This window comes from Phyllobates terribilis, unplaced genomic scaffold, assembly GCF_046119375.1.
Source record: "Phyllobates terribilis strain yellow unplaced genomic scaffold, ASM4611937v1 Scaffold_1__5_contigs__length_1240528914, whole genome shotgun sequence".
NCBI lineage: Eukaryota > Metazoa > Chordata > Amphibia > Anura > Dendrobatidae > Phyllobates > Phyllobates terribilis.
Genome location: NW_027362761.1, coordinates 195,396,038 through 195,409,801, shown reverse-complemented (window position 1 = coordinate 195,409,801; position 13,764 = coordinate 195,396,038). Strand labels below are relative to the sequence as shown.

Genomic DNA, 13,764 nt, shown 5'->3' with positions numbered 1-13,764 from the left:
TGCTACAGATTGTTTCATCTGTGTCGGAAGGCGCAAAATCCACTGCAGCAATGGAAAAAAAACATAATAAACCAGCAATAGCTGTAGATTACCCACAGGTTTGTAGCAAAATGCACAAGTCTAGGAAACAAAAGAATTGTTCCATGTGACCAATACAACCACAGTTTCCAGAGATCACATTGGATGAAGTGTTATTGGATGGGTTCGCAGACGGTCTAATATGTTTGGGGGTGTCGGCAGACTGATGGTCAAGAGTAGTGTTGAGCCACCCCCGTAGTGTTCGGGTTCGGTTCGGTTCGTCGAACACCGGGATGTTCGAGGAACTGTTCGTCGAACTGTTCGTCGAACACCTTAGAACACCGTTAAAACCAATGGCAGGCAAACAAAAACACATAGAAACACATAGAAAACACCTGCAAAGGTGTCCAAAAGCTGACAAACTGCTCAGAAGACACTCTCTTTAAAAAAGCCGGCCGGCAAATTCAGCAGCGGCATACACCGGTACCCGACAATTTAGACAAGAAGGAATAGAGCATCACACATAGATTAGATAGATAGAAACATGTCAGTCACACATATAAGAAGCACAGTGAGAGTGTTGCTTACTGTACTTGTCATTTAGTGTAAAGGATTTATTTAAAAAAATAATAGTGTTTTCATGCACTGTCTCTTTAAAAAAGCCGGCCGGCAATTCAGCATCTGTACCCGACAATTTATAACAGACAGAATAGAGCTTCACACATAGATTAGATAGATAGAAACATGTCAGTCACATATATATGAAGTACAGTGATAGTGTTGGTTACTGTACTTGTCATTTAGTATTAAAATAAAGGATTTATTATTAAAAAAATTGGCGTGGGGTTCCCCTTAATTTTAGGCTCTAGCGGAGGTTAAGCAGACGGCTGGGGCAGATGTTTGAAGCCTGGGAAGGGGGTAATACCCACGGAGCTTCCCAGGCTACTAATATCAGCCCCCAGCTGAATACATAGCCTTTACTAGCTATTAAAATGGGGGACCCCCCCAAAAAAATGACGTGGGGTCCCCCCTAATTTAATAGCTAGCAAAGGCTAGGCAGACAGCTGGGGGCTGATATTAATAGCCCAGGAAGGGAGCCATGAATATTGGCCCCCTCCCAGGCTAGAAACACCAGCCGTCAGCCGCCCCAGAAATGGCGCATTCATAGGATGCGCCAATTCTGGCACTTAGCCTCGCTCTTCCACGCTGCCCTGGTGCGGTGGCAGGGGGTAATAGGGTTGGGGTTGATGTCAGCTTATAATGCCAGCTGACATCAAGCCCAGGTTAGTAATGGAGAGGCGTCTATAAGACACCCCCATTACTAACCCCATAGTCAAAGTTAAAAAAAACACAAACACCCAGAATAAAGTCCTTTAATTGAAATAAAGACACAATCCTTTATTGTTCTAAATTAAACCATACTTACCGTCACGCCCATTCCAGCTGAAGCCAACAATCTCCTGCAATAAAAGAAAAATAATAAAGCAACCTCATCCTTACCTTTCCATGGTTCCTACGACAGCTTCAGCTCTGCTACATCGAGATGACAGGCTGGACCGCAGCAGAACGCTGCCATCCAGCCTGTCATCCCGCAGACACTGAGAAGCGCAGGCTTGCTTGCGCTGCTCAGCGTCTCTCTGTGACGACATCCAGATGAGCAGAGTTCATGTCCAATGAACTCGGCTCACCTCATGCACGTCACTGACAGCGTGGGAAAATTCTCACGCTGAAGCGCTGATTGCAGGAGAATTTTCCCACGCTGTCAGTGACGTGCAGGAGGTGAGCTGAGTTCATTGGACATGAGCTCACCTCATGCACATCACTGACAGCGTGGGAGAATTCTCCTGCACTCAGCACTTCAGCGTGAGAATTTTCCCACGCTGTCAGTGACGTGCATGAGGTGAGCCGAGTTCATTGGACATGACCTCGGCTCATCTGGATGCCGTCACAGCGAGACAGTGAGGAGCGCAAGCATGCCTGCGCTCCTCACTGTATAGTTTAATTTAGAACAATAAAGAATTGTGTCTTTATTTCAATTAAAGGACTTTATTCTGGGTGTTGTGTTTTTTTTAAATACTTTACTAGAAATTCATGGCGGTCATGTCTAATACTGGCGTGACCCCATGAATTTTGGGCTTGGGGCCAGCTGATAATACCAAGCTGGCCCTAACCCCTTTATTACCCAGTGAGCCACCGCACCAGGGCCCTGGATGAGTTGGGTACAGCGCCAGAAGATGGCGCTTCTATGAACGCGCCATTTTCCGGAGTGGCTGCGGACTGCAATTTGTAGCGGGGGGGGCCCAGAAAGCTTGGGCCTCCCTGCGCTGCAGATTCCAGCCCCCAGCTGCCTAGTTGTACCTGGCTGGACACAAAAATAGGGCGAAGCCCCACGTACTTTTTTTTTTAATTATTTCATGAAATTCATGAAATAATTAAGAAAAAAAGGCCTTCCCTATATTGTTGTGTCCGGCCAGGTACAAATAGGCAGCTGGTGGTTGGGGGCAGCCCGTTCCTGCCTGCTGTACCTGACTGGATACAAATATAGTGCGAAGCCCCACTTCAATTTTTTAAAATTATTTCAGGAAATTCATGAAATAATTTAAAAAAAATTGACGTGGGGCTTCGCACTATATTTGTGTCCAGCCAGGTACAGCAGGCAGGAACGGGATGCCCCCAACCACCAGCTGCCTATTTGTACCTGGCCAGACACAACAATATAGGGAAGCCCTTTTTTTCTTAATTATTTCATGAAATAATTTAAAGAAAATTGACGTGGGGCTTCGCCCTGTTTTTGTGTCCAGCCAGGTACAACTAGGCAGCTGGGGGCTGGAATCCGCAGCGCAGGGAGGCCCAAGCTTTCTGGGCCACCCCCGCTGCAAATTGCAGTCCGCAGCCACCCCGGAAAATGGCGCGTTCATAGAAGCGCCATCTTCTGGCGCTGTACCCAACTCATCCAGGGCCCTGATGCGGTGGCTCACTGGGTAATAAAGGGGTTAGGGCCAGCTTGGCATTATCAGCTGGCCCTAAGCCCGAAATTCATGGGGTCACGCCAATATTAGACATGACCACCATGAATTTCTAGTAAAGTATTTAAAAAAAACACAACACCCAGAAAAAAGTCCTTTAATTGAAATAAACACACAATTCTTTATTGTTCTAAATTAAACCATACTTACCATCACGCCCATTCCAGCTGAAGCCAACGATCTCCTGAAATAAAAGAAAAATAATAAAGCAACATCATCCTTACCTTTCCATGGTTCCCATGACAGCTTCAGCTTTGCTACATCGAGATGACAGGCTGGACCGCAGCAGAACGCTGCCATCCAGCCTGTCATCCCGCAGACACTGAGAAGCGCAGGCTTGCTTGCGCTCCACAGTGTCTCTCTGTGAGGGCATCCAGATGAGCCGAGTTAATGTCCAATGAACTCGGCTCACCTCATGCACGTCACTGACAGCGTGGGAAAATTCTCCTGCACTCAGCGCTTCAGCGTGGGAGAATTCTCACACTGAAGCGCTGAGTGCAGGAGAATTCTCCCACGCTGTCAGTGACGTGCAGGAGGTGAGCTGAGTTCATTGGACATGAGCTCACCTTATGCACGTCACTGACAGCGTGGGAGAATTCTCCTGCACTCACCGCTTCAGCGTGAGAATTTTCCCACGCTGTCAGTGACGTGCATGAGGTGAGCCGAGTTCATTGGACATGAACTCTGCTCATCTGGATGTCGTCACAGAGAGACGCTGAGCAGCGCAAGCAAGCCTGCGCTTCTCCGTGTCTGCGGGATGAGAGGCTGGATGGCAGCGTTCTGCTGCGGTCCAGCCTGTCATCTCGATGTAGCAGAGCTGAAGCTGTCGTGGGAACCATGGAAAGGTAAGGATGAGGTTGCTTTATTATTTTTCTTTTATTGCAGGAGATCGTTGGCTTCAGCTGGAATGGGCGTGACGGTAAGTATGGTTTAATTTAGAACAATAAAGGATTGTGTCTTTATTTCAATTAAAGGACTTTATTCTGGGTGTTTGTGTTTTTTTTAACTTTGACTATGGGGTTAGTAATGGGGGTGTCTTATAGACGCCTCTCCATTACTAACCTGGGCTTGATGTCAGCTGGCATTATAAGCTGACATCAACCCCAACCCTATTACCCCCTGCCACCGCACCAGGGCAGCGTGGAAGAGCGAGGCTAAGTGCCAGAATTGGCGCATCCTATGAATGCGCCATTTCTGGGGCGGCTGACGGCTGGTGTTTCTAGCCTGGGAGGGGGCCAATATTCATGGCTCCCTTCCTGGGCTATTAATATCAGCCCCCAGCTGTCTGCCTAGCCTTTGCTAGCTATTATATTAGGGGGGACCCCACGTCATTTTTTTGGGGGGGTCCCCCATTTTAATAGCTAGTAAAGGCTATGTATTCAGCTGGGGGCTGATATTAGTAGCCTGGGAAGCTCTGTGGGTATTACCCCCTTCCCAGGCTTCAAACATCTGCCCCAGCCGTCTGCTTAACCTCCGCTAGAGCCTAAAATTAAGGGGAACCCCACGCCAATTTTTTTAATAATAAATCCTTTATTTTAATACTAAATGACAAGTACAGTAACCAACACTATCACTGTACTTCATATATATATGTGACTGACATGTTTCTATCTATCTAATCTATGTGTGAAGCTCTATTCTGTCTGTTATAAATTGTCGGGTACCGCTGCTGAATTGCCGGCCGGCTTTTTTAAAGAGACGGTGCATGAAAACACTATTATTTTTTTTGATAAATCCTTTACGCTAAATGACAAGTACAGTAAGCAGCACTTTCACTGTACTTCGTATATATGTGGCTGACATGTTTATATCTATCTAATCTATGTGTGAAGCTCTATTCTTTCGGTTCTAAATTGTCGGGTACAGGTGTATGCCGCTGCTGAATTGCCGGCTTTTCATGTTTCACTGTGAGCACTGTTCCCATCGATTTGGGCAATCACTGTAATGCCACAACCACCATGGCTGTGGCATTACAGTGAGTGGCAGACAATCCCTGCATGATTGGTGCTCTAAATAGCGCCAGACATGCAGGACACGCTTTTGGTGCACGAACAGTTATCGAACATAACCTCGAACAGCCGAATTTTTTGCAAATCGTTCGGGTTCGTCGAACAACTCGAACACCGCCCAAAACAGCTCGAATTTGAGATTGGCGAACAGTTCTAGTCGAACACCGCTCATCTCTAGTCAAGAGAGATGACGATCATGCCGAATTTGGGAGTGCCGACTGCATTGAGATAAGCCACAGGCGACGTGTCAGTCGCCGGCTTTTTCATAGGGAACACAGGAGCGTTTGGCCGAATGAACACTCCTGTTTTTGTAGAGTAGGCAGACATGGCTCTCGGCCAAATTATGGCCTGACGGCCATCTAATATGTTTGGCCAGTCTTACTGTAGAAGGAGGGGTGATACAGAGACCAACAAGGGACCCCTTGTCAGAAGCACCCGGGGAGGATCCTAGCTTTGCTTTCCTTTACGTGATCCACAGGTGAAAATGAGCAGTAAAATCTGAACAATGTGGTGCAGATTTGTTGTGGCGAAGCCTCTGCAACATCATGCGGAATAGTGAAAATTTATGAAGCAATTCCGTTGTATGAATATCACAAATCACTTTAGAAAATAGACAAAACATTAGCTCACTGCAGGTTAAGAGTTCTTCTCTGATCCAAGTGCATGGCCAAATGAAGTGGAGAGCAAGCCAAGTGGAATAGGGAGGCCAGGACTCCGCCTCGGTGGGTAAAACGTGCAAGAACTTCTCCACCGATGGCCTAGGAGTTTGGAAAGTAAGTCCTTAATGATGGCCATAACAACAGTCACAAGTTTTACTGATCCAGGGGGTGTTCTGGACTTCCTATTCCAATTACTTTGGATTCAAACACTTTAGGATAGGTAGGGTGGAGGCGTTTAATTAGCTCTATCCCCAATGAAACACATTACAAGCAAAGAGATTTAATTACATCTGTAAAGAACTTGAATTTTTTTTTTTTTTTTTTTTTTTAAACAAACACGGTATCAAACTCTAAAGATTGTACTTTCAAAGTTTCTCATGCCTAAGCCATACGGGGTAGAGAGAAAAAAAACAGGAACAGAAAGCAAGATCTGAAAGATCTGAAGACACAACATGTTTTGCTTGGTTGCTGAAGACTGCAAAACCACAGTTCTGCTCAGTTTAATGGATGTGGCTCAAAGCCACCGGGTAATACTTTGGTTTACCAAAATACAGTAAACAGTCTTGTCTGGAAAATTTAAGAGACCCAGACCTCTTAAACTGTGAGAAATAAAAAAAAGGCCCGATGAAGAGAGGGAGGAGGTGGCCTCGCTTTCAAAAAGGGCTTGAATGTACAATGTTGGCAATGCTATAGCCTGACAATTAGAGAAAGATTAGAGCCATAGTGTTTATCTAAGAAGGTTGCCAGCATATCAATGACTGGTAGTGAACCGACTACTCATTTACAAAGTTGTTTCAAGATAATCACCACTTGCTGTTTGCACTTACTCCATAAGCAAACTGTCAGCTGGGGGGGGGGGGGAACAGTTCTTCACTTTACAACCAAGTCATGGGGTGGATCGAAATCAAGAAAAAAGAAAAATGATGACAGAATGTTATATCTGTGTGGCTGTCTTCACTTTTATTTGCTACAGTAGAAAGAATAACATGCAGTCTGTAATTAACGTTCCACTGTGGTTCCAGAAACCTTTGCTTGGATCCCAATACAGGCCACATGGCCAACCTTGCCTCAAATATCTCAGCAAACACAGGGCGCAAATGGTGGTCACTCTGGTTTACCAACTGTGTGCTCCCATCCTTGAATCCTGGCTAATTTACATTGCACGCGGCTATTTAAAGGAAGCCCACACAGATATAAAACTTCAAAAAAGGAAGGGGCTGACCATGTCACATCCACCAACGTACTGAAAGAGGCCTCTGAATCCGAAATAAAGCACAGGTTGGAATTCGAGGAAGATGCTACACTTTACATGACTGCAGAATTGTGATCCTTCACATCACGCGCACTGTGCGCTAGGAGGATTCACCGATGCAGGGAGCGGACGTTCACGTGACCGCAGTACGATTTGCATACTCCCGGCCATAGTCCTACTAAGTGTCCGGCCTCCCTCAATACACTTGAATTGAGCGAGGTGGCACATGTCTAGTCAGCAAATCGCTTACTTCTGGTCACAAACACGCCGTTGGTCTGGACAATCCTCGCAGTGTGCGTGATGCGAGGATTATCAAGTCTGCAGTTACACAGAGTCTGTGAAAAAACGGCCATCTGATCAGTTCTATTGCATATTGGTTGATTGAACTCGTATCTATATAACACGCTCAGCTGAATAAGTCCTTCGAGCAAACATTAGGTTTCTTCCTTAGAGGGAGACAGAACACCTCCATACACGGTCAACAGATCTGGCCCACACTTCTCCAATGTTTATGTCCGCCAGTAGCTCTCCAAAGAGACAACCACCTACTCCCATGGTAGGAGAGCGCTGTTGACTAAACATCTGTACGCAGTCAGATCAACCCAGCATTAAAAGTAGGTGATAATTTCAAATCTCCTACAAAAGTTGTAGGAAAAAAAAAAATAGCCATTCCGTGAAAAATTGCAGTTCAATTCTTGAGCGAGACTTTGATACATTCTTTTCGCACAAACCGCAGCAAACCTAAGCAGTTTTCAATTCTCCTATTTTCCAGGAAACACTCTTGTGAACATTACAGAAGCGAAACTGTTCAGCGGTCTTTTGCCACCCATGTAAGCTTCTGTACAGATATACAGTCCAGCCATCAGCCTGCCGTGGCCTACACAGCGGCACTGCCAGCAGGACAGGCGATCACTATGCCATGTTCCCCCTCTGGTTCTCACTGCTGAAAGTCATTCGTCAAGTAGCATCAGAGGGTCAAGAAGTGAAAAAGGAAGCCTGACACTACCCTAACAAGATATGGGTTTTCCTAATGGTCAGAAGCATATACTTATGTGGTTGCAGGTTTCAGGAGGACAAAAAAAAAAAAAAAAGGAAAAAAAGAAAGGACTACTGAACATGGTTTAACGGAGTGGTTTTCAGGATTGGAAACAAATGGCTACTTTCCTCCAAAACAGGACCACCACCTGTCAACAAGTTGTATCTGGTATTGCAGCTCACGGTTAGGGCTCAGTCATGAAGTTTATTTGGTCTCCAAACCTGTTATCAATAAGGAAACATCATTTATATAACACCTATGGATAGAGGTAGCACGGTGCCTCAGTGGTTAGTGCTGGGGTCCTGGGTTCAAATCCCACCAAGGACAACATCTGCAAGGAGTTTGTATGTTCTCCCCGTGTTTGCGTGGGTTTCCTCCAGGTTCTCCGGTTTCCTCCCACACTCCAAAGACATACTGATAGGGAATGTAGATTGTGAGCCCCACTGTAAAGCGCTGTGGAATGGTGCTATACAAGTGAGTAAAATTTACAAAATAAATAGATTGCAATTTTTTTTTAAGGCCTCATTCAGACATCTTATTTTTTTTCATGCATGAAAAAAAAATAAAAAAACAAACATTCTGATGACGGTTTCTCAAACTTCTAGGAAAAGCAGACAACACTAGAATGCCATCAATGCGTTGTTCCCGTGTCAAGGGCCCATAGACTTGCATTAGCAAGTTTGATCCACTCGAAGAAAAAAAGTTATGCCTCCATTCTTTTTTGAGGACACTATCTGCAAAAAAAATATGTACATGTGAACAGTACCAAACAGACGTCTGACTAAGTCCTAGAGAGTATAATCCTTCTGGAGCACCGCTATGAGGAGCGCCATGCAATATTCTAGAAGCCAGAATTTTGCTAAGTTAATGGATGACACAATAGCACATACATACAGTATCTACAGACTAGACCTGCCCTAACATCCACAAGAGACCGCTAAGTCACATTGTAGGGGATGTTTTTCATTCCATTTTACTATTTCCGTCTTCCCCAGACTATAAATCACTGCCTCCGTAAACATAATGCTTATTATTCCTAAGTTATATTTGGCGAATGCCGTGTTCCTTTTGTGGTCCAAGAACAGAAAAAAGAAAAAAAAAAAAATGACTTAACTGTGGCTATGTCCAGATGGAGTACAAAGCTCTTTACTGGAGCTTACAGTGCATGGGTTAACTGGACTCCTTCTGTATCAGGCATCAGAAAATGGAAAAAAATAAAAATAAAAAAAATCTTGAGTAAGGCTATGTGCCCACGTTGCATTTATGAAGCAGAAAATTTCTGCTGCATATAAATGCAAGTCCTCTCCCGGAAAAACGCATGCGGAATTCCGCACGTGTTTATCGCGCATTTTTCGCGCGTTTTCCACATGCGGAATTGCCTTGCGTTTTTTTATGCATTGGACAAAGGCAATTCCGCTTGCGGAAACGCAAAATTAAATGACATGCTGCGGATTTTTGAACGCGGCATAAACGCTGCGGAAAAATCCGCAGCATGTGCATAGAACTTGCGGAATCCCATTGGGGACCATGGGGTGCGGATATACATGCGTTTTTCAAGCGTTTACGCTGCGGAAATTCCGCAGCATATACGCTTGAAAAATGCTACGTGGGCACACAGCCTAAAAAGGCCCAACCTAATTAAAAGCAGCTCGGTCTGCAGCCGCGGCTTTGATTTCGCTTATTTACACATTAACTTCAGCCTCCTTTTGGAAAATGCAGTCTATTCAGTGGAAGGCGCAGGCCCTTTTATCTGCCCTGGACAGCATTTTCTCCAGCAGATGAAGTAGATGCCGATTGATTTGCTGTCGAGCATGGTAAATTAATAGCAACAAATTGCTGAGGGCCCAGCTCGCTGCTTCACTATGCTTCGGCAGTTTTGCTTTATTTGCTCCATGATGGGCAGCAGTCAGCCCTCTTCAAGTCAATTTCTTCTTAACAACCTGCAATACTTTTTTTTCAATGGTGAAAATAGAGCTATTCCTTGTAAGTCAAAAATCAATATCCTATAGCCCTTAGAAAATGCTAAACAAGCAGTATTGGCAATCCACTTGGTACTAGAGGGTATCAGGTATAAAGCAAATCCATACCGCCTCCCTCCTTCAAGTTATTACAGTTTGCTAAAAGGATTCTAATGCCATTTATCATCATTTGCCATCGACTGCTGCATCCACAATTATGACATCCTATCAGGCTGCCGAGCCCTTTCATGTCTGCTCAATTAATATTTCAGCAGCACTTCAAAATGGCTGTTGCCCAGGTCTGGCAATAAAATTTACATGGCAAGAGCAACAGATTCATTTTCAATAGGCACGGCCACTTTTAACCCCTCGTGCTCGAAGCCCGTCAGACAAACCATTCTACGCTCGGAGGTATTGAAAACAAGCAGACACCAGCACTAAATGACCCCGCAGATCTACATTTTCCTTGCATTTAGCAGCCAGGCTCCAGCTATTTACTCAGTTTCCAAAACTTAAATTAATTATGTTCTCAAACATAATTGTTAAAAATTGGCAACATTACACAGGCTTAATTAAGATTAAATCCAATTTACTAAATGTACTTTAATTGGTACTAATTGCATTAGCTTGCCTTTCAGAATGACAAATTCCCCATAGGTTTCGCTTTAATAGTCTTGTATCAAAATCAACACTGGATGACTGATGAGGAGCATCAAAAAACAAGGAGGGGCTCAAAAACCATCGACCCCACGGAGTAACAGCCGGGTGTTTATCCTTTCATCAATTTGCCAAGGCTTCATTTTCAGTATGCCATCCCAAAGTATAAAAAAAATACACGAGGAGGAAGGGGGTGGAGACGGGGGCCTCAAGAGGGGCCAAGAACAACAAAATACAATTCTCAAAGAAATAAAAGTCATAGGTTTAAAATAGAAGGGTCACAAATTACTAAGGGGTACTTCCATGGTCTCTGGAGAAGCCTGCTCTTGACCCCTGAGAGGCATAAATCTAATAAGCCTGGCCCGATCTGTAATACTCTGTCCAATTATGCCGCGGGGCAACTTCACAGAATTCGAACCTGCTTTCTATTACAAGGGGATGGAGTAAGTACATCTGGATGAGTGCCTGAGAGGAACCAAGGCCGTCTGTCTAGTGGAGGAAAACAAAGACAGATCGCACCCCCTCCCTTCCCCCAACGTCCCCTCCCTTCCCTCTACGGCTTTGCTTGAAAAGAGGAGGAAGCGGAGATTAAAAAGGAATATAGTAAGTAGGTGGTTTTGTGGGGCCGTCTGTAGTTCTTAATGCGATAAACAGCCTGCAGGATTTTGTGTAAGATTGCATTTAAGGAAGGCTGTATAAAGATCAATTTTGGAGTAGAAGGGAGATTATCAAGCTTCTCTTTTAAGCCGTAAAAAAGAAAAAAAAAAAATCAAGACGACTGGGTGGAAATATGACAGCATAATCGCCCTCGTAAAATTCAGCAAAATCCCTCATAAAAGGGGAAAAAAATAAATAAATAAGGTAAGGCGAGAAATAAAGATATTGCACCGCGTATTAAAAACATATTTGGAAAAACAAGATTCGACATGACATTAGCCACTAAATCTTAAATCATTAAACTCTTTAAAGCGACTAATTAATTTCCCGACTGCAAACAGTGACATCGAAAATTTAGAGCTGGTATCAGAGTTAAACACTGATAATTACTAAGCAGGTCTGATGCAGCAATTCACTGGGGCCATCAGGAATTGATGAAGTCCATAAGTATTACCGCCTTGTTTACATTACTAATTTGTACAAAAACGACAGTAATGGAAAATTATATTCTAATTAAACTTAATCCTCGCTAATCCTCCATTCCAATCATAATTACACATACAACTTCCCCATTAAAGTGGAAGCGCAACCCTTAACATAATTGTTCTTACAATGTTTGGAATTAAAATGTCATTTATCGCTTGAATTTAGAATCAACAATGGGCTTTGATTGCTTTTGATTTTAGCACAATTAGTCCTTTAAGCGATGGATTTCTATTTCTGTTCCATAAAAACGAATGCATTCGGGGTTTTATTTTTTTTCTCCCCATCACAAAACACTTCTTCACCAGCAATCCAGATGTCGGTACATACAAATATATCAGAGGCGCACCACAACCGAAAATGCGTTCTCCAAAATCTACACGCATGCCAATCAGGCAGACCGGTTACATCAGCTCCACATGTCGCTCGTAGAAAGAAGCCAGAAACAGAACGTCAGCTGAAATACTCTGCGCTGCAGATTACTGCAGAACGTAAAGAACCCATGATATTAAAGCAGGAAAGCCCTCCAGGCAAGAGAAATATTACATTTTATGCTTTTCCTTTCTAGAAATTCTTAACATTATTGAGTTAATCCACAGAGCGAAGGAAGAATGCACGGGGCATCTAGTCACCGGGAAAGGAAGCCGATCGACATACCTGTTTATGCATCTCGATATTCAGCCCGTACGACATCTCATAATACTACAGGGAGAGAGAAGAGAAATGGAGAAAGAGCCCATTAGATAGCCTTGGAGCGACGGCTGCTGCTTCCAAGTGCTGGAATATGACAGAGGACCACACCGAATATCCAATCCTCTACATATAATCCAGCTCTTGCCTCCAGCAATACAAGTCTGGTATGTAAAGAGCGAGAAAAGGGAAATGTTCCTCCTTACCATCACATAATGCCGCTGCATTTCTGTCTTCTCGCTGGCCAGTTTTTCACATTCCAGCTTCAAACTGCACAAAGCAATGACAAAAATGGTCATATTTACACCGAGCCGACTTTATCCCGCAGAACTATGTCTGACGTCTTAACGCAATTAACTTCTTCCTCATTGGCCAACAGAATTCCCAAATTACACACGTCAATAGGGGCAGAGTGTACAAGATCAAAGTGGCCCGCATTGTCCTTGGCTATTGACATCCCTCCCATCATTACTAGCCACTTAAGAGCTCCTCTTGAACTGTTGAGTCCTTGAAGATGGCTCTACTATTAGGGTAATGAAACCTCTATATTATACGCAGACATCTCCAAATATAAACCCATACGGCTCTATATTTATCACAAGGGAGCGTCTTACCAGCACATCCCAATTCCTTTAATCCTTTCACTACCGCGGTGGCATGTATTGCATGTTACTCAAATGAAGGGGGATTAAACAATGCAATCCAACGTTGTAAACAGAAGCAGGAATGAAAGATTCACTGATTGGACCCCCACCCTTTCCAATCTACAACCCTAGCTGGTCTTGGAAGACATAGCTGCACCATCTCTCCATCTAGCATGGTCCATCCAGGAGATCACGGCCAGGAAGGAGACACCAGACGTGTAGGTTTCTGCAGCGTATTAGGCGTGGAATAACATCAAAGTAATTAACGCCACTTTGTGTGTATGGGGGAGATTATCATGACATGCCTGTATAATCTAACACCTGTCAGGATAATACCTGCCTCCCACTGCCGGTAGTTACTTTGATGTTAACCTTTGGCGTCATTGGACAAGCATACCAGGCTGGATTTTTATGTAGCCAGTTCCTCAGTGATCGGACTGTCAGATTACAGAGATAAACGATCAGATCCAATCATCATTTGACCTACATTTCGGATGTCCCCAATCTGTTCTCCTCCACCAGTATACATCAAGAAGGCTCGAATTCATCTTTTATTCATTTTGGATCTTCTAGTATCGAAGATGTCACTTTCTAAAAACATAGCTCCAAATGGAGTATAGCCCACACTTATTATATATGACTTGTGTATTAATTCCAGTTACCGAAGTATTCAAT

General features: G+C 44.0%; 1 protein-coding gene across 3 annotated transcripts in view; it reads right to left on the bottom strand.

The window, feature by feature from the left end:
* Positions 1-13,764, bottom strand: part of LOC141253115 (transducin-like enhancer protein 4) — a 147,591-nt gene that overhangs the window by 130,333 nt on the left and 3,494 nt on the right. For all 3 annotated transcript variants that reach the window (XM_073670874.1, XM_073670878.1, XM_073670885.1), the window contains exons 3-4: positions 12,652-12,715; positions 12,413-12,457 (exon numbers count right to left, since the gene is read on the bottom strand). In XM_073670874.1, the coding sequence (XP_073526975.1) occupies positions 12,413-12,457; positions 12,652-12,715 (109 nt within the window). The remainder of the gene's footprint in view (positions 1-12,412; positions 12,458-12,651; positions 12,716-13,764) is intronic.